This window comes from Nelusetta ayraudi, unplaced genomic scaffold, assembly GCF_046127955.1.
Source record: "Nelusetta ayraudi isolate G7.1 ecotype Tasmania unplaced genomic scaffold, CSIRO-AGI_Nayr_v1 ptg000039l, whole genome shotgun sequence".
Taxonomy (NCBI): domain Eukaryota; kingdom Metazoa; phylum Chordata; class Actinopteri; order Tetraodontiformes; family Monacanthidae; genus Nelusetta; species Nelusetta ayraudi.
In genome coordinates, this window is record NW_027466089.1 from 1,920,893 (window position 1) to 1,941,322 (window position 20,430).

General features: G+C 41.4%; 2 protein-coding genes across 2 annotated transcripts; one reads left to right on the top strand and one right to left on the bottom strand.

Annotated features, from left to right (window-relative positions):
* Positions 1 to 7,921: 7,921 nt before the first annotated feature.
* LOC142892736 (arylsulfatase I-like) lies at positions 7,922 to 10,862 on the bottom strand. Its single transcript, XM_076032998.1, has 2 exons — positions 9,932 to 10,862; positions 7,922 to 9,540 (listed from the first exon to the last, which is right to left on the bottom strand). The coding sequence occupies exons 1-2, from the start codon at positions 10,243 to 10,245 to the stop codon at positions 8,142 to 8,144; spliced, it is 1,713 nt and encodes a 570-aa protein (XP_075889113.1). The 5' UTR covers positions 10,246 to 10,862; the 3' UTR covers positions 7,922 to 8,141.
* A 4,674-nt stretch (positions 10,863 to 15,536) lies between these two features.
* On the top strand, positions 15,537 to 20,186 carry LOC142892739 (uncharacterized). Its single transcript, XM_076033000.1, has 13 exons — positions 15,537 to 15,810; positions 16,289 to 16,341; positions 16,431 to 16,507; positions 16,658 to 16,746; positions 16,849 to 17,010; positions 17,097 to 17,180; positions 17,282 to 17,339; positions 17,459 to 17,517; positions 17,637 to 17,811; positions 17,940 to 18,050; positions 18,429 to 19,382; positions 19,483 to 19,601; positions 19,691 to 20,186. The coding sequence occupies exons 1-13, from the start codon at positions 15,703 to 15,705 to the stop codon at positions 19,730 to 19,732; spliced, it is 2,091 nt and encodes a 696-aa protein (XP_075889115.1). The 5' UTR covers positions 15,537 to 15,702; the 3' UTR covers positions 19,733 to 20,186.
* The last annotated feature ends 244 nt before the right edge of the window (positions 20,187 to 20,430 follow it).

The window sequence follows — 20,430 nt, forward strand, 5'->3', positions numbered from 1 at the left end:
TGACTTAAAACAACAATTCTGGTGGCCAGCAATAGCTGGAGATGTTGACGGTTGGTGTGTTTCTTGCCTTGTGTGTGCTACCTTTAACCCAGGAAAACCTGGCTGCACTAGACTGTGCAGGCCTAATCCACCCAAAGACCCGTGGGGAGCACTGCAGATAGATTTCGTTGGTCCACTTCCCAGTGCCAAAGGGGGGTACCGCTCTTGCCACGTCATAATTGACAAATTCACTTGCAACAACACTGCAAGAACATTGGCACAGGCTTTAGCGAACCAAATCATCTCTCTGTTTGGAGCACAGCTTCAAATCGAATCAGTCAAGAGCAGCCATTTCGCAGGTTTTCTTTTTCCATTCCAGGAACTCCAGATGCCAAGAAAGCATCCAGAACAACCTGTATCCAGCTGGGTCAACGAGACCTACTTACCCATAGTTTTAACTGTGGGAGATGGGTATGGAAATATTCTATGGGGCCATACACACCTCACATTACACTTCTTTCAAAACAGTCAGTCAAATGGTCCCCCGGATTAGAACCGGAACAAAATTTTGTAACAACAAAATTTGCTGTAGTGAGGGAACCACCCATCTCCCCACTCTCAATATAACAGATAATATACAAATTTCCACGACCTTACAACTTAGTGTCAACACCAAGACACACCTCACTCCAAAATTTGGCTCTATTTAATTAATGTTTTAAAAGCCGAACCATGGACTAGATCCTAAAAAGTGTTATAACACGAAGGATCTAGAGCAAAAATTACATTTAGCTGCATGCATACAGCTCCACATAATTTTTAGACACATAGTTCATACAGATTTACTATTTAAACAAACTTGCTCCGCAGAAGACCAGCACAAAACTTGAATTAAATCTGAGACATGTTCATTTAACTGTTAGCCTTTTCCTTGAACGTGACATAGCTTGCAGAACATTCGCAAAAGATTTACTTACAACTACTAGACAAAAGATTCTGTTTACATAAGACTCTCACACATGCCTTAAATGATTTGATTAATGCTCTGAATTTACATCGATGGTTCATGTCCAAAAAGAATGAAAGATGTTAATTAGTCAGAATTACTTTTTATTTTCATTGTACTTTTATTGTACTTTATTAATGTCTACCAATAATTAATGTATTGGTTGTATTGGGTTCTTTGTCACTTTCCCACTTATTCACCCAGAACAGGTTTTTCCAAATTCCATCACCATATAAATCAGGTAATAAAATGGGACCACATCATGGGGTATATGACAGTAAGAGACACTGAGACCTGGTTCACTTCTCGCACATGTTGTCATGAAATTCCCAGTTGTATCATCTGTACTTGTAACACTTTAAAGCCTTTCACGTGGATACGCAGACACCATCCAGGTGTCACACACACAGTGGTGCGTCGCCCGTGAAATGAACTCTTTTTCTTTTGAGCGATTGACCTGTTTTTGCCCGGAGGTCACTGAAAACTTTTCTATGGGTCAAATCTACATCTTGGGCAGAATACCATTGAACCTGGACATCTCTCCCTGGTGGGAGGACATCTTCTACGTGGAAAGCACCCAAGCTCCAACAGACACCATGGACTGTGCTAAAGAGATGATTCTTAACACAGGTTATCATCTCACTGAAGCCCAGGTGCAGGCCAGTTAGCTAAGAGGACAGTGAAAACCTTGTCCAGTCCATCCACGCTTGGCTCAATATGCAAACACTTGAGTCACACACTTTGCCCTGGTACTCAGCTCCCTGCAACTACCAGATTTACAAAGACTGAGATGATACTACTATGGATGTGGGGAAGGACTGTCAATTCTCAACTTGACCCCTATCGTTTCATTCTGTGTTCATTTTTACTTTTGATGTTTGTTTTTTCCAGATGGCTCTCAGGGGCCAAAAGGGGGAAACTGTAAGACAGTCAAATCCACATCCTGAAGTGTTTTCTCTAACAATGGAAGTTCTTCAAAGACAGGGGTTACAACTGTATCAATCTCACCTATTGTAATTAACTTACATGATTTACATGTCGCGGGAAAGGAACCCCCGAGGGCCAAAAGGTATCTCCTTGTGTTTGTTGGATTTGCATTCAGGGACTGTCTCTGCCTTTTGTTTAGAACTTTCCTTTGAAATGTTGTGAGTGTCAGTGCGAGAGGTATGAAGGTCTTGGTGATCTATTGTTGCTGTGGAAAATTACCCCTGATGACCAAAAGGTTCCCGAGTAGGAAGAGTTGATCTGATCTGAATCTTTTAAATATGCATTTTAGCAGTGTCTCTGTTCTGGGAGGATATTTAAGGGAAGGAACAAGAATCTGAAGTTCTTCTTTCTTTTCTCTCCTTTTCTGGGACCGACTCTCTCTCTCTCTCTCTCTCTCTCTCTCTCTCTCTCTCTCTCTCTCTCTCTCTCTCTCTCTCTCTCTCTCTTCTTCTTCTTTTTCTTTGACTTCTTGATTTTTTCTACCATCATTTTTACACAACCGGTCTGTTACATTTTTGCTGCATTTTTACTCTGGACATCGCAATAAACTGGTATGTTATCCATTCCCCTTCAATATTAACTTGTTGAGACTTTTGTTTCTATGTGGAGAGCAATCTGACATCAGATATTGATTTAGTCTTCAGTTATATGGTAAATTCATTTGAGTAATGCTTGTACTCTTTACCTCTGAGTTGAATAGAAAAGATTGAGTGTCATGTTTTTCTAACTATTGAGTTGGAAGATATAAACCTCTGAACATCTCAACCTAGATGTCTGGGCTGTTCTTCTATGTTAAGAAGGTCACTGAATGCTTTGTCTATATCTGCCATCACTGAACTAAGATAGGGATTAATCAGAATCCCAAAGCCCTTAGTTATATGGTAAGTTTCACTGGACATTATTCAAACCCTTAACCTCTGAGTTGGACAGATAAGATTGGGTATCATGTTCAATAACCTCTGAATACTCCAACCAAGACATCAGGCTATTCTTCCATGTTTAATGAACAAACTGAATAGTTTTGTTAATTTATAGAAGCCATCCCTGAACTGAAGACTAATGTCAGATCACGAGAAGTTTATTATTATTGAGTCTATATTCTTAATTGTTAATCAAGTCTTTCTCTCAATCAATGTATAAAAGTAGAGTTATTATTATCAAATGGAGTCAGATTAAATTAATTATTATGTATTTTACTTTGAAATCCTCACCTTGACACCGGAACGACGGAATACGTATTGGGGAGATATTACTATTTGTGTCTAGATATTTCCTCCCCTACAGTATCAAGCTTTTGTTTCGGATAACAAGATGCAGATTCCAGCAATGAAGCATCACTGAGCAAAGTCAAATCTTTTGATTATTTTCACAAAGGTCTGATAAATAATTATTTACATTGCGCTTTTCTTACCGGGTACTTAAAACACTCACACTGAAACTATTTTCCATTCATAGAGCATTCACACTGGAGGTGACAAACTACACATGTAGCCACAGCTGCCCTTTGGCTGACTGACGGTAGCGTGGCCAAGCAGGGTTTGAACCACCAACCCTTATTGGGACCCTTGTTGACCTCTACCTCCTGAGCTACTGCCGCACCCTGGGTTGGACAAACAGGACAACAACAGGGGAGAATTCAGCTATTATGTAGCGACTGGTCTGCACTTACGGCGGTGGGTGGAGGGTTTGTTTGACGCTGAGGTGTCGGCCCCCTTGCCCTCGGTAGGGGAGCTTGTCGTCGTCGTCGTTATTGGCTCATAACATTTTATGTCGAAACCTCCAGGCACCCAGTTGGAGATGTGCCTCCCACTGTACAAGGTGCAGTCAATGAAAACTGTGATGGAGGAGAAAAAACCCGTCAACTCATGGACTGTGCAGTGAGCCTTCACTATATTTGAATCACTATCAACTTTTTCTCACCACATTCAGATATCGTTTGTCCTGCAGAGGCCGTACTGACGTAATTACTGACAGTACAGACTACATAGCCAGACTGTCCTCGCTCCAGAATGATGCTAGACGAGTCACTTCCAGAGGAGACCTGAGGGACTCCATCCAGACTCCAGCTGTACTTAAAAGGCCTGTCCCCTCTAATTGAGTCGCAGTAGACCTTGGTGTCTCCCTGGGACAGACACTGAGAGGTCACCCAGACTGAGGAGACTGGCGCTGGTGGGAGAGGGTTGACTTTTATTTGACAGAAAAAAATTAAAACTACTGACATTAACAACTGTATGAATCTTATGAGGACGTGTGATGTTTGGTCAGTAAATTTTTACTTACCTTGAATGAACAAATCCAGAATCCATAGTCCAGTTCTTTTTCTGTCTGCATTAAAAATTTCAAGCTTGTACTGACCAGCATCATCCCTGTCCAGGTTGTTTATCGTTATTGCACTGCCACTGATTTCAGATCTACCTTTAAACTTATTCACCACATAACTACCCCGATGCCGCTCCAATACTTTCTCTGAATCTTTCCACCACATGAAAATGAACGGCGTTGTGTCGTTTAACAGGTGGAAGACAACAGATCCTCCCAAAGCTCCATGACACTTGGTGTTATTCTGTCGGCCATCACAAGATGTTTCCACACCTGCACAACAAGCACAGATACAAACCTCACAATACATTTTTTTTTTTTTTTGAACAAAAAAACGTTTTAATGTTTTTGATTGCCTAAAATGTCACACAATTGGCCGTCAAGTAGCACAGCAACCTACCATGACAGAGTCCAAGTAGCATCAACAACAATAAGCCCACAGCCGTCATGTCTCCTCCGCGTTCAGACCTTGAGCATCTGCACCGTCATCAAGCACTTTCAACGAATGCAGCAAATGGTGTAAAATCAGCTTTTATTTCATTCATCACTGTGTTTTTTAGAATGGCCCTTTTGTCATAATATTCTCATTCCAGAATGTGACTTTGCAATGACCAAATCTGTTTTTACTGTATGTAGCTTAAAAGCATTGTAGAACATCTCAGTAGAATTTTTTACAATGGAAGTTTGTTATGGGGAAAACATTTCCACTTCAAAGAAAGTTCAAAGAGCTCACAGCTGAAGCAGGGCTGTCAGTACTTATAAGCTTGTTAGTTATCAACATATATGATGGGCCATAAACACAACTGATAACTCTTTTTATATTCATTGATCACCTTCACCATATAACACCCAGCGCAAAATGATGCACATCGATATTCCAGGTACATGCAGTGGTAACATATGGATGTCATAAAAATGAGCCATTTTTTATAGTTTCTTGCAACATGACATCTTTCAAAGTGCCCAGAATTATTATGTACACAGGAAGGAAATATTGTTGGAATATTTCAGTAAAAGTAATGTTTTAAAAACTTGTCTCTGCACAACAAAGCTAAGCTGAGCTCGACAGTAATAAACTAGTGCTTCTTCTCAAGAACTTGAAAAGAACGCAGCCTGCAGGTGTCGCCATAACACAACGTACTGTACATACTCAGCATTCTGCTGAGCATCCAAACAGAATTTGGCGGGTGTGACTCAATCCAAAAGTCTAGGCTTTTTTTCTAAAACGTCTTTACAATTAACAATGATGATCCATCAACTGAGATAGATAGATAGATAGATAGATAGATAGATAGATAGATAGATAGATAGATAGATAGATAGATAGATAGATGTTTCGTGTTTTCAGAGAGATTCTGACTGCTGTTGCTCAGAGTCCCCAGCTTTTCCGTTTGGCTGCCCTGTTAATCAAACAATGCATTTTAATACTGTTAGAGACCAAACAGATCCTTAAAGTAAATAATCCAAACTGCAAAACCAAGCAGCTTGACTTTTTGTATGTTGTTGAGAATGCTGGATGATGAAAGTAGACTTCCTCAGTCTGTTTACCTGACTTTGTGCGCTTCGTTTTGCGACAGACACAGTGGGATATTAGCGCCACTATCACCAATATCACCACTATCAGCAGAACGCCACATGCTGATGAGGCCAAGATAATGTCTGAGTTATGGTTCGGAGGATCTGGGGAATAGACAACAATAATTTAGGCACAAATTTATTAACCATAAACACCGCTGCCCATGAAGTTGGAATCATTTTGTCAGCAGGTACAATTACATGTATCAGTATTCACTTTGGACCAGGTGCAATGATTACTTTTCGTGATACAAGTTATTCCATGAGCAAAGCTGTAATTACTTAGTCATGTTAGAGTTTGTTTTTCAGTTCTAAACATTCACATGGAGCCAGCAAACGGCTTATCGTGTTATCACTGACAGGCTTTTCATAAGGTTGACGCAAACAACGTTATGAAAGCACACAATAACACAAGGTTTGTGGTTTGGCGGTTGGGTTTGCAAAGTTCAGGGATGTTCATTTGAAATTGAAGCTGAGCTTGAGTTTGGTTTGTCGCTCTGCTTTGTCCTTTCATCTGAGGAACTACCCAAAAAGCCGGTCGAGGGTCGTCAACCATTGCTCATGTATATGGAAAACAAAATATGACAGCAACACTTGCTGTGAATGTTCTGCTGTAGTTGTAGGCAGAACCACAATGGAGTCTATAGATTGACCAAAATATGACAAAATGGTTTGTAAGATGTTTGTATGTTGTTGCTATGCCCTGCAAGATTAATCTGCAGTAGATTTTCAGCTGTAATGTCTATTTTAAATTATTGAATATAAAGAAAGATTTAAAAAAAAAAAAAAAAACAATAAAAAGAATTAATGTACTTTGTTTGTACTATACTTCTATTACTCTTAATAAGTTTTGGTATAAATGATAAATACTTGCCTTGAACATCCAGTGTGAGTAGAATGTTCTTTAAATGGAGTCCATTTGGGCAGAAGATTTCTATGCTGTATTGACCAGAATCATTCCTCTGTATGTGCATGATCTTCATCGTCCCATTGCCAATGAAAACCTCCACCCTGCTCTTGTAAACCTCCTGTATCACCACTTTGTCTTTCTTCAGAGTGAACACACTCATGGATTCAGTCCGCTGCAGCTGTTTCTTGAATTTCACCTGATGGCTGCTGGCATTATTCATCACTTGGATATACACAGTTCCTCCCAGGGTAGCTTTGCATGTGCTGTTGCTGCTGTTGCTGCTGACAACACACTGGGTCTCAGCAGCCGGAAAGAACGCTGAAGAACAAAAGCATTGTAAAGAGAAAAAAATAAATACTTCTCCTCAATTAACAGTATTAAAATGTTTTTGAATTCATTTATTTATTTACCTTGTGTTGCTCCAGCCAGCATTACAAGTAGAAGAACAATCTGCTCCATGCTCCTCAAGACTTACAAATATTAATGATCTTGAACCTTTAAAAAGCATACACAAAAAACTGTCACGGGTCAAATCCCATCTGATGAACCGACATAGTTCTTTCTGGGTAAAGATGACACCTACTGAAAGCCAAAAATGGCAGTTAGGTCATAGTCAGGAAATGGGTTTTTTTCACTTCTTCCTGAAAACAATCTGTTGTGCAGTGACTCAAAGTGAAGAAACCGTTGATCCTCTGTCGAAATCATTGACAGACTGAACAGGTGAAAATGCTCAGGGGCGAAACAAAATTTGATTTTAATTCTAAGGGACCCAGCTGACTGACATTGTCAAAATCTCTCTGATCAACTAAAATATTGAGTCAATAATTATGGAATAAGTATTTGCCTGGTATTTGTTTCTCATCATTGGTTTTTGCATTGCAAAATCTCTTGGGTGAAATAATTTTGTGCTTTATGCAAATAAAATAACCTGTAGTTGACTTCCCAGTTTTCAGCAATGATGCTTCTCATTTTCGCTGATTAAACCCTGAGCCAAGCAGTGAAACTTTATTTTCAGTAACTAACCAGTATAACCAGCATTCCAGCTTGTTTTTCGCTTCATGTATTCACTCACTTCTGTATGGCTCTGTCTCCCTCCCCATTGTGTAAGACAGTTTTCCTCCATTTGTTTTCAACCAGTAAAAAATAAACCTACAGATATACCTGTATTGCAACACAGTTAACCCAGTGTAGACAAATATACTTTTATTTAAAGTACAAAGTCAACAATGAATATATTTGTTTTTCATGAATCAGTTAATCTAACAAGACTAAAAATGTCCCTGCAGCAAATATAAGCCACCTTTGAATGTTTTATGTTTCAGATTAACATAGTCCTTCGCTGTGTCCTCTCTCTTCACCGCCTTTCTATATCCTGTTGGACATAATCCTGGTGTTGAGTCTCCGGAAAAATGACCTGCTTTTTGACAGTTTAAGTTTCTTCTTCCAGTCCTTGTTCTTTTTCTGATGGAAACTTCCCCAGTTGTCTTCCTCGTCATCCCCTACCCAGGGCACCCAAGCACCTCCATTCAGGTGTGGATCAGCCCTCAGGTCCTCTGATGGGTACCTTACTGGCACGGCAGTGCGGTTGTAGTAAACAAGTCTTGCCAGCAGCTGTTTAACCACATCTGGCCTCTGCTCTGACAGGTCCAAACGTTCATAGGGGTCTCCGGTGATGTTAAAAAGCCACACAGACTTGCGGGGTCGAGTGTGGCGCTCCAGGCTCCACCAACTGTTGGGGAACCCTGGGAGCACCTGCGGAGGTATCCAATCTCCATAGCCAGGGTCTCCTGTTAGGAGTTTCCAGTCCCCAGCACGAATGGAGGCCTGCACAGCTGTGTTCCAGATCCCGAAGCCTTGCTGCAAGGAGCCGCTGCGTGCGTGGTTGTAGAGAGGGTCAATGTTGTGGAGGATCTCCAACCTTGGCGACTCTTTGCCCTCACTTATGGCCTGCCAGACATCATACCCGTCTAGGCCATCCAGCAGTGACTCATTGCCTCCAGCTAATCGCACAAGAGTAGGGTACCAGTCGGTGATATGCACCAGTGCTTTACTCACCCTTCGTTTTTTTCTCAACAGAGGGCTGTGGACAAACCCCAGTCCCCGGACGCCGCCTTCCCAGTAGGTGCCTTTGCGTCCCCGCAGTGGCCAGTTGTTGCCGCCAGACAAGGGCTGGCCACCGTTATCGGTCGAGAAAATGATGACGCTGTTCTGGTAGTAACTGTACTTACGAAGGGCATACGTTACATTACGCACCGCCTCATCCACAGCCGCGACCATTGCGGCATATTTCCTGCGTGCCACGTTTTCCAGGTGGCTGTATGGGTATATGTATTCGCGAGGAGACTGCAGTGGGGTATGAACGGCCTGGAAGGAGAGAAAAATGAACAGCGGCTGTGACTGAGGGTCGTGGGATGCCAGGATTTTTCGGACCCTCTGTGTGTAGAGGTGGGTGGAGTATTTTCCCCTTTGTCCCCATGCGACTGACTCGCCCTCATGGAGGTCAAATCCACAAAGGCCAGGGCCGTCGCAGGAGTCGTAGGTGTAGTAGTCAACGCTGCCCGTCAAGGAGCCAAAGTAGGTGTCGAAGCCACGCCGAGTGGGCAAGCACTCCTTCTTGTAAAAGCCCAGATGCCACTTGCCAACCATGTGTGTGGAGTAGCCAAGCTCCTGCAACCTCTGGGGAAGGGTGATCTGGTCGAAGGGTAGGCAGTTGGGTTGCCGGGGCCGAATGATAGAGTGCTGCAGGCCGGTGTGAATTTGATACCTACAGGGTCAATGAGTGAAACTATTAGGAGCCATGGTAAAATGAAGCAACGGGTTAGTCAGAAAGGAGGATGAGACAAGATATACGAAATGGGAAAATGTAGATTTCTCTTTTTTTCTGCATCAAGTGTGACTGACATACATGATTAAAGTGAACACAAGTCAACAGGACTTGGCCTCGGAAGACCCGGAAAGCCTCTATCAAACAATGAGAACCAAATGACACAATAAAATTGTCTGTTTTATTTTGCCTCTGTTTTTTTTAATTTTTTTTACATTCATCACTCGCTTTAGTCCACAAATACAACTTTGCAATAAAATAAAGTTATTTCTCCTACAGTCCTCCATATGGCAAAAACAAATTCCTAAGAAGAACAAAGGACAAATGTTACCTTCCGGTGATGAGTTGACTTCGGGACGGGGTGCAGATGGGCTGGATGTAATAGTTCTCCAACTTCACTCCATCTGCAGCCAGTTTGTCCAGCACGGGTGTTCTGATGTCAGAGCTGTGATAGCCAATGTCGTTGAATCCCTGATCGTCCGTCATAATGAAAATGATGTGCGGGGGCTGTGAAGCAGGAGCCCCGCCGGCAAAGTTTTCCACTCCCTCATTTTCCACCTGATTTGGACTCATCAGGTCCCAGGTCAGGTACCCGAGGCTGAGCAAGCTCATCATGGAGAATCCAGTGAGAGCTGTCGTTGCCATGTCTTCCTAATTCCGCCCTATATCAGCCAAAGTATGAAGCCTTCTCAGAGCCGCCTCCAGCTCATTGTGCGCTAGGGTACGATGTTAAAGACGTTTTCGAAATCATCAACTCTGAGAAGTTTAACCATGAACTCGCAGTCTCAAAAGCGCGCCAGAGAAAATCTCAACCTCGGTCCTCTGCTGAGCCTCCAAACTGCTTCAGGCGCTTTCACAAACATTTCGCTTTCCCTAGCGGTCCCATTAAGACCGCCCATTTTGCCTCCGCCAGGCGAGCCAAGTACAACCAGACACAGTCATGTTTCAACTGCAGCCCAGGTGTTAATAGGCAGTATACATTAACGATACGTTGTGGTATATTTAATATACCTAAGCCGTTGGTGTTTTTGTTAGTGACATTATAACGGAAAAAATACAACTCAGACTTAAAGGAACCCCGAAGCATCTACAACTTACTGGAGCACCAGAAAAAATAATAATTCCCGTCTCACTTGGTTTAGCGGGTGACAGACTGCCTACAGAAAGACCCTCACTCAGAAAAGCACTGTGTGGGGGGGAGATTTGAGTTTAGGGGCCCCTACGGAGCCCTGGAGGCACAATCACAGACACTGTTCTTCCGATCCGTCGCCCAAACACTCGAACTCAAGAACCAGAACTCAAACACTGTCTTATTATTCCAGCTGTTTTATGAGGTCCGTCGACCTGAGGAGACTTTCCAGAGTCCGATAACGTCTCTGACCGAGTGTCAAAGAGCCACTTTACAAATCATCCATGACTTTTCGGGAGGACTGCACAGTTTCAGCCACAGCTCTGTGTCGATGTTTTGCTCATTAGCATCTTGTTCTGCACTTTCTGCCATGCATCAAATTCACAATCGGTGAGAGGATAAATATTTAAAAAAAAAAAAAAAAGGGACTTCTGAATCTTTGAAGGCAGCAGAAAAATCAAGTCCTCATGATGGATTTTGACCTGCCATTGCAGGTCCCTTAAAATTTTCACAGCACAATAATACTTCCCTTGACCTCAGTGTAGGCTCAAATCTTTGGCCTCACCTACATTGTTTCCTTACACAAAACATTTTAGCAAAGTTTACTAGGCCACAGACATTGTACTGAGGTGTGGGTGTGCATTATGTTATTAACTCGCCCACAGCTCATGACTTGCATGAAGAGTAAACAAGCCAAAGCAGAGAGTTTTACATCTATTAATAATAATCATTTCAATTTTGACTTTAATACATCTCAGTGTTGCACTACACAGTAAAATGAGATCTTTCCATGTCAGAAGTTTGGAAGGTAAAAAAATAGAAAAATAAATGTGCCTTGCAAATATTGATACTGATGCAGAGGGCTTTGCGCAAGACATCAAAGGAAAATCCAAGCGTTCTGTATAAGGTATGAAGCTGCGGTCAAAGGCGGCTTTTTTGGCCGCCAGTGACGGCAAAGGCCTCTTGGCGAAGAGCTTTGGAGTTTAAGACAGGTCAAGTTAGAAAAGAGGAGGAGGGAAAAAATGATTGAAGTGCACCTGAAGTTTTTCACCCTCGTGTTTATTTGTGTATTTTTCCTAGAGGGAGAGGCTTGGACAGCTGAGGTTCGTGCAAATATCCCACGGCAAAACAGAAATGCTGTGAAATCAGTGACTCAGTGAGTCGGTTTTATTATTTATATATTTCTCTGCATGGTAGGTGTGAGTGCGAGAGCGAATGGCTGTTTGTCTTTCTATGTGGCCCTGCGATAAACAGGCAACTTGTCGGAAGACGGCTGGGATTGGCTCCAGCACCCCCAACGACCTCTCGAGTGAAAGAGAAGTGGTGGCAGTAAATGGATAGATACATATGATTGCAGCAGTTTAACAAATATGTGTCTATGTGAAGAAATAGCTATCTGACAATGCACCACAGGCAGGCTGAATGTTGAATAAACACTGCACTTTGGTTTACAGTGGCTTATTTTGAGTCATTTATTTGCCATTATCTATTTTTGCCCCCTGCAAAATGCTCAAATAGGTTGTGGATTTAAAAATATGTTTATCTGGCAGCATTCTGAGAAATGCTGGTGTCCATTTCCAGTAATAGTCTGATTCAAACACAACAAGCACGCACGCACTCAGCTTGACTGAAAAATGTCCGTTCAGCTTGCAGACACAGTTGTGTTGAACTTTAGGTCTATGCGGGAACGGAAACCTCAGTTTGACCTCTCACGTTCTCTGCAAACAACAGGACGCGTCTAATGAGCAAAAGAGCGAGGACATCGAGAATTGGGTGGTTTATACCCAGTGCTCAGGTTTAACAAACATCCTTTATAACGTCGTATCTGAGTGAGCGCCGTTGCTGTTCTGTGTCAGTCTTCACCACGTGTTGGCCTCGGCTAAAGGAAAAGGCGCTGTTACTGAATACAGCCGCGCCCCTTTACTGAACACTAGCCGCTTTCTAATTAATGCCGCCGCCATGACAGTGAACCTACACATTACTTCTCTCTTTGTGGTTTCTGAACTTTCTGAACCACGCAGGATGTGTGTTTCTTTACTTCCCTGTGCCACAACTGCAAACTCAAAACTGCAACCCAAGTGTTGAGTATGTATTCACAACATGTCATTGGACAACTCTGAATAACAATAAACCCTTGGATCCAAAGTAAGATATTAGTTTGCTCATGTGCTAAGTTTGATGGTGTCCGTTAAAATATATTCCACCCAACTTTCATCTGTGTTCAATTCAATGAAAAAATGTACAACGTGATCATTTAGTTTTCTTAGTTTGTTTGTCTGGTTTTGACACATTAAAGATCACCAGTCATCCCCAGAACCAGCTGGCTTTAGTTACAGGCAGTGTGTAGAGTGCGGATGTGAGCTGCTACACATATGGAATGTAAAGCGGATATGTTTCCTGCGAAACAAGGTGCCATTGACAGGGGTTGCTTGTGCAAATATCTCAGCCATTTTTACTGAAATGTTTCATCAAAGGTGAGCAACTGCTTTGCTCCCTTTAAAGGGTCTCGACCATGGCCGTAACCAGGGTTATGAAACTAGTGAGGTACAAACCAAAAAAGTTTGAGCACTTATTTATGAATAAAAAAGTGAATAGTGTTTTAGAGTGTAGAATTACACAAATACACAATCACATAATGTTGTTGACTGTATCTTTATTATTATTATTATTATTATTATTATTATCATTTTGCCCTCTCATATATTGTTATGCATTATTGGAATTTTGGAGGGCTTGCTGAATCCTGTCTCCAGAGGGTTCACCTCACTGAAAGTACATAAAAAGTACAAACAGACAAACTTATGATCAGTTCATGCAAATGTGAAAAATAATACTGCTTTTTTTTTTTTCCATCTCAATTTTAACCAGGTAAGCATTTGAGAACAAATACTTATTTACAAAGGACGTCTAATCTTTAATCTAATCTACCTTTTACGGTTACAACGTTGAGAATGACCAGCAATGTTTTCTACCACTGTAAACGTGACTATTGGGACAATTTCACATTGGCCAATTTAGGGTTTCTTTAAAGTTATCCTTAACAATAATAACTGGTTGAGAGTCTTGCAATAAAATGTCGAGAAGACCACATGTATTGCTGTCAAACATGCATCAAGCAGTTGGCAGGTAGGCAGATTTTAAAACCCTGAATGCTTACACTGTATATATAAAACACATTAAAAACACATTATTTTAAAGTCAAAGTAAGTTCTTCAGAACCTGGCTGCAAATAAATACGCCCAGTGGCTTTTCACATCGCCAAGTAATCACGGCTTGGGATGGGGAATTAAGCCTGAACTAAAGTGTCAAAAGAAAAAAGAAGAAAAAACCTCCGCACCAGAGATTGTTTTTAGCGTGTGGATATAAAAGAAAATGTGTAGTAACATTGCATCTCACAAGCTAATAACGTTAGCTAATGAGATGAGATAAAATGACTATGAGATGAGAAAAACTTTATTGCCGCCCCGAACCCCCAGTTGAAATTTGTCTTCGGTAAGTACATGCAGCAGCTGCAAAATAGTGTTTTCTTTTTTGTTTCAACAAAACTATTATCATGACAGATGCGCAAACTGGCTAAAGTATTCTAAAGTAAAGCATTCTTTCCTTACCTCTAATTCAGGTCTCAGCACACATGGAATTTTCTCTTCCTTTCGTTTCTCATTCTTCTTCACACCAAACCAAAACAAAAGCCAGGGAGTTCCGCGCGGGGGCGTGACGTGTAATAAGGCCTAAGTTACGTGACCTCATATGCAGAAACACAAGCCGTTTTGTTTTATTTTCATTTCTTTTTTTTATATAGAAACACAACTCCTGATTGTCAACTGTAACGGTTAATATAGTTTGTGGACTTCCTATCAACTTGATTTAAATTTATTTTGTAAAATGTATATTTTTTTTAACTTTAAAAAAATCCCAGGAAATAGTAACCGAGGTATTTACCTCAGGTACCTCATAGCTAGTTACAGCCATGGTCTTGACCTCCTTCTCGGGGACGCTGATTAAGACACACCTTTTGGTTTGTGCACAATCGGCCCTTTCAATTTGGTCTTACATATAAAATTACATTTTATCAACTCTTATCCTTCCATTTGGACCTTGGTGGTCCTTCTATTGAATAATCTCGAGAATGAAAGCTGAGTCAGCCTCGAAGCTCCCATTGCCAAACGTGTGGCCTGTAGGTGATGGTGAAATCCAGCTCAGCAAGAGGGCTGACACAGACTTTGGAATACACTGCTTCCCTTTCCTGGTTCTCCTTCATGAATGGGCATCTTTCAGCTGCTGTTTACCCTCCGCTTGCCCAATACTCTCCTCAAATATGACCCAAGGTTTCTCACATCCAACGCCTGGCAGCTTGGCATTCCTTTAATTTTTACTCCAGTGAAGAAAATGTAAAATTTATTTGATCCCCCTACCTGGTGGTTCAATGATCTCATTCCAACATAAATCTGAAATTAACAGCTTGTATGGCAGTCAAAAGCGTCAAGAAAAGGGAGTTAAATTCAAGATCTTTGCAATAAACTGCAATGTCTCCTTTAGGTATCATCAATGCTGCATGTGCTGTGCTTTAATTTTTCACCTTTTAGTGTCTGTACATATTTTATACATTGATGCTGAATTAGGGGTCTTGGGTTTTTATATTTTTGTAATGAAAATGTGTCACCATTTTTGGAACATTTGTTCCAAAAAAGATAGGAGACATAGGAAATAGGAATGTGGTTAATTGCAGCTGTATTTCAGTCCTCTGCAGTCTCAAACCCTCTCTACGGGTAAAGTACTGCAGCTCCCATGATGCATTGCGGCGGTCAAACGGGATCACTTCCTGAGTTGAAAGTTCACCTCAACGTTCACATGCGAGTTTCGATTCACCCAACATGCTGTCCATGCGCAACGTGGGGATATTTGTAGCATGAAAACATCTGGAGCCGCTGTCCGTGTGTGTGTCCACATCTGTCTGCCTAGGACCTGCGTGGAGTATGTCCGTGAACGCATCACACCCCGAACTGCTGCAGCTTATCCACCGCCATTTGAAGGAGTCCGGCTTCCACTCTGCTGCAAATGAGCTACAGAGGCACAACCCCCAGGTCCACACACACACACACACACACACACACACACACACACACACACACACACACACACACACACACACACACACACACAGGGTTGCCGACGCGTCACCACACCTACAGTTTTGAACTTTTCATACTCTGAAATATGTTTGAGTTGAGTTTTGTTGTCATATTTATTGCTCTTGCACGGCGACTTGGGGCGGACAAATATAGTTCGTTCTCACCTCGAGAGTTGAGGATCGTTTGGGAATGTTGTCAGTGAACACCCCTCCCCGTCTCTCTCATTGGCTAGTGCAGTGTATTTTTGTGTGCCTCTCGTAGTAGGGGGTTCCTTTATTTTCAGTTAAATGGTAAAGTGTTTTTACATGGAGAATTATGATGAAAGAAAGCATGTTTTTGTTATGCAACGCTTGCCAAATTGCCCAACAATTCATTGGTCATTGATTTTTATTTATTTATTTATTTATTTATTTATTTATTCCCCCCACAGGGTGAATGCAGCATGTCTGCATCACTCCTGGATATCTACAGGTCCTGGCTCAAGTAAGAAAGATTTCACAGTTTTTTTTGTCAAAGTCTCTCTCATTGATTGAGTCATGTTAGTTGCAATGACACATTGTCTCTCCTGGTAGTGACCCCAAAGGGAAAAAGCAGCCTCCCTCTGCAAAGTCCTCCAGTTTAAAGAAAAAAGGACGTACTCCAGTAAAAGGTCTGACTCACAGTTCTTTCCGTTACCAAAAATGCACAGCAGTGTAATGGCGAGGTAGTTCTCATCTCTTATCTTTGATGGAAATCTTGTCTTATCACATCTCCAGACAATTATGTTGTCTTATGTTCTTTATATCATTAATTTCTGCAGATTCAAAATCAGAAACCGTCAATCAGACAATAGCTGAGGATGAGGGCAGCTCAGACAGCGAGGAGCTCAGCCACAGTCTGCTGCCACAGGTGAAATGGAGATTAGAGTTTCACATGTGATGACTTAGTAGACATGGATTTTCTCACTTTACCATTTTCCATCATCTCATGAACTTCTTTTTCATCTTGCAGACTCCACTCAAGTCGTGTCCTACAACCCCAGTTAAGATCCTTTATACGCCACATCCAAGGAAAGAGAAGCCTGCTGTCCTGGTCAGCCCTGTGACTGCAGTTGCAAATGATTCCAGTGCAACCACTGACATGCCAGGACATGTCAATAACACTCTATCTATGGTGAGGCTCATGTCTTTACTGCAGATGCAAATAAAATCATCCATCATCAAGTTGCACTGACAGACTTTTTCCCTCCATATCTGCAGACACCCAAAGCAGTGAAACAGAAGAAATCTGGCAAAGACTCAACTGAAAGCAAAAATGAAGTCAAAGCAGCTGTCAAAAAACAGGTAACACAGACATTTGTTATTGATTAACCCAATTTGCCTTCACTCTGTCCTCCTGTCCCCTGCGATTGTGCCATTACAAAAGCTGCTGCTGCTTCTTTTAGGCTAAGTTGCCCAAGACAAAAGGCAAAAGCAAACTGAGCTCTGCAGAATCAGCAGGAGGTAAAGCAGCACTTTCTGTTCTGAGCTCCTCTGCACTTAGCTGCTAACTAAATGAAAGTCAGACTTTATTTGTGCACTTGCTCACATTTCAACCAATTCTGTTCACTTTCTGTGTGCAGCTACGACAGGAAAAAAGAAGGATAAACCTGCAGCAAAAGCCGAGGCAGCAAAGAAGAAGGTGGGAATTCATTTTGCTTGGCTTTCTTCTTTTCTTTTCTTTTTTTTCCTCTCTTTTTCTAAATTTGAAGATCTGACATGCCCTCTCAGCTGGTTGTACTTTGATTTTGTCGTCTTTAGCCTGGCCCAGTGAAAAGGAAAACACCTGCTGGCAAAGACGAAGCAAATGTCTCCAAAGCCAAAAAATCTAAAACCCAAATTAAAGATGTGGTTGCAGCTGGCGGGGGAAATGATTCAGACTCTGACAGCAGCTTGGACGTGGAGAAATGGAAGAAACTGGTCCTGGACATGACAGGTAGGAGAGTCTCTGTGTGCAGGAGTACCTCCACAGCCAACAGAAGTTTTGTGTAAACAGTGATGTGTGAAGTTGTTGTGCGGTTGTGTTGTTTGGCAAGTGTTTTCAGTGTCCCACTTTGTGCACAGACGCCGATGTAGACAAGATGGATGTCATCAACGCCCTGGACAGCTCGGCCCCGCAACACAAGAGAAGACGAGTGAGGAAACCTACTGCAAGTAAAGAGACAAAGCCTCCAGGTAGGGATGTTAACAATTAACCGATTATCGATTAATTGTTGATTATTCACCTGTAAATAATGTGATGGTCATAATATACTTACAACAACTTACTTTTAAACAACTCTTTAAAAAAAAAAATAAGAGTTAAAATGTGACCCATTAGAAGTCAACTAGTCAGAGGATAAATGTTTAGGGTGTTTTTACTATTCTGTAATGTAAAAATGGGTCATATTGGACCCTCAATATTATTTAAGGGTTAAATAGTGTGTTCCTTACACATTTTTCATCTTGAAATTTAGGAAAAATCGCTGCTTATCAATTAATTGTTAATCGATCAATAAGGTCAATCAACTAATGATTAATAAATGAATTGATTATTTGCATCCCTGCCTCCAGGTGAAGAGAACGAAACAGTGGAGAAGAAAAGCACGACAAATACTCCGGCAAAGAATTCCTTGCCCAAGAAGAGCAGGACAACCACGCCTGCACCCATGACTCCACCAGCCGACCCCACACCACAGCAAAGCATCAACAGTGAAAAGGACCAACCTGCAGCGCCCACAGTGTCCTTGTCAGAACAGAACAGCAATGGTGTCACACTCAGTGAAGAACAGACCGAGGGAGCGACGCCCAAGAAGAAGAAAAAGAAGAAGAAGGAAGCAAATGAAAACAAAGACATAGAAGAGGAAATGAAAAAGGGGAGTGAAACAATTGGACAGGTGTCTTGTGAAAAACCTCTTGAGGAGACGAAAAAGGCCAAAGGTGGAAGAAAACAGAATGAGTATAGAGAAGATGTTGTAACGGAAGATCAGACGGTCATTCCTCATCATGACGAGGTTCCAGACTCAGTTGTCCCAGAACAAAAGAAAGAAAAAAAGGCCAAGAAGAAGAAAAAGGAGAAGATTGAACAAGAGGAAGACCAAGTAAATTCAGAACAAATATTTGAAAAAGCAAATGACGGTACAGAGGAAATTATGTCAGCTAAGAAGAAGAAGAAAAAGAAGAAGAGTAAAAGTGATGCGGAAAATTCTGAGGCGACCGAGAAAGAGAACGAAATAATCCCAGCCGAAACTCCAAGTGAAAATTCAAACCTGGCTGACAAAGAACGGAAAACAAAAAAGGAAAGAGACAAAAGTGATTTTCAGGATCCTTCAGAGCAGATTCTGAAGAAGAAAAAGCGAAAGAAGGACAAAGCGGATCACGATGAGACAACACCTGAGCAAGTAGATAAAGACAAGAATGAAATTGCTGACGTCAACAGCAATAATCGTTGCGAATCCACTTTGAAAAATGATTCAGCGCCGCTACCTCAGCTAATCCCCGAGACTCCGCAGACGGAGAAGAAGAAAAGTGAGTAGATCAGTAACACCTGCCTACTACTGCCTTCCGTCTGCTTATTTCTTTGAGTCACAGTTTCTGACCTGACTGCTTTCGCTCGTCCCTCCACCAGAGAAAAGCAAGTTAAAATCAACAGACGTCCCAGCAACACCTAAAACCCCCGGTCCAGATTCAGAAGAAGCGTCTCACCAAGAAGTCTTCTTCCAACCCCCGAGTGTTATTCACAAAAAGGTATGAGTGATGTCACTATTCATTTATATTCTCTCGATTTCACCTCATGTCTCTTTGACTAAAGTCACTTCCTTTGTTTCCCTCTGCAGAAGAAGAAATCCTCGAAGAAAACCAGTCCTGAAGATATTTGATTCTTCACTGCTGCACAAAAGACGAAGGCAAGACGTCCTTTTTTTTTTGGTCAGTCATCCGATGATGGTTGACTGGCTAAAAGCCTCACTTCAAACTGTAAAGGAAAATAACACCATGCTTATTAGTTTTCTGGACACTTTATATGTTGTATTTGTGTTTATTATTTTTATCTCGTCATTGTAATTGGTTTTGATTGTTTAAACAGAAAAAAACAACTCTGTAACACCTTGTCTAACTCAGTTGACTCTTGTGAGGGAAAAAAATGTTTTATTAATTTTAAAAACAGCATATTTATTCATAATGTGCTTTTGATCAGGATGATTCATGACAAGTTCAAGTTTCCTTAGAGCATGTTTTTTAACAAACTGTTTTGTATGCCACGGGGGGGAACATTTGTACATGTATTATACATTCTGCTTTTATTATGAATTAAACTTCATAGTTTTTGTAAACCGCTGTGTTTCTTTCTATTCTGTGGTTGTGAACAAAAGAAAATGTATCACACGTAACAGTGTTAATATGTACCCTCTCCTGATTTTGACACACCCCAAAATGCAGCGATGGTACTGTTAACGTGCGCACCTGAATTTTAATAACTTTCTTTTTATAATCCTGATTTCGTTGCTCTTCGTATAGATAGATAGATAGATAGATAGATAGAGGAATTAAATGAAAGAATGAGGTAGCTGGCACTTAT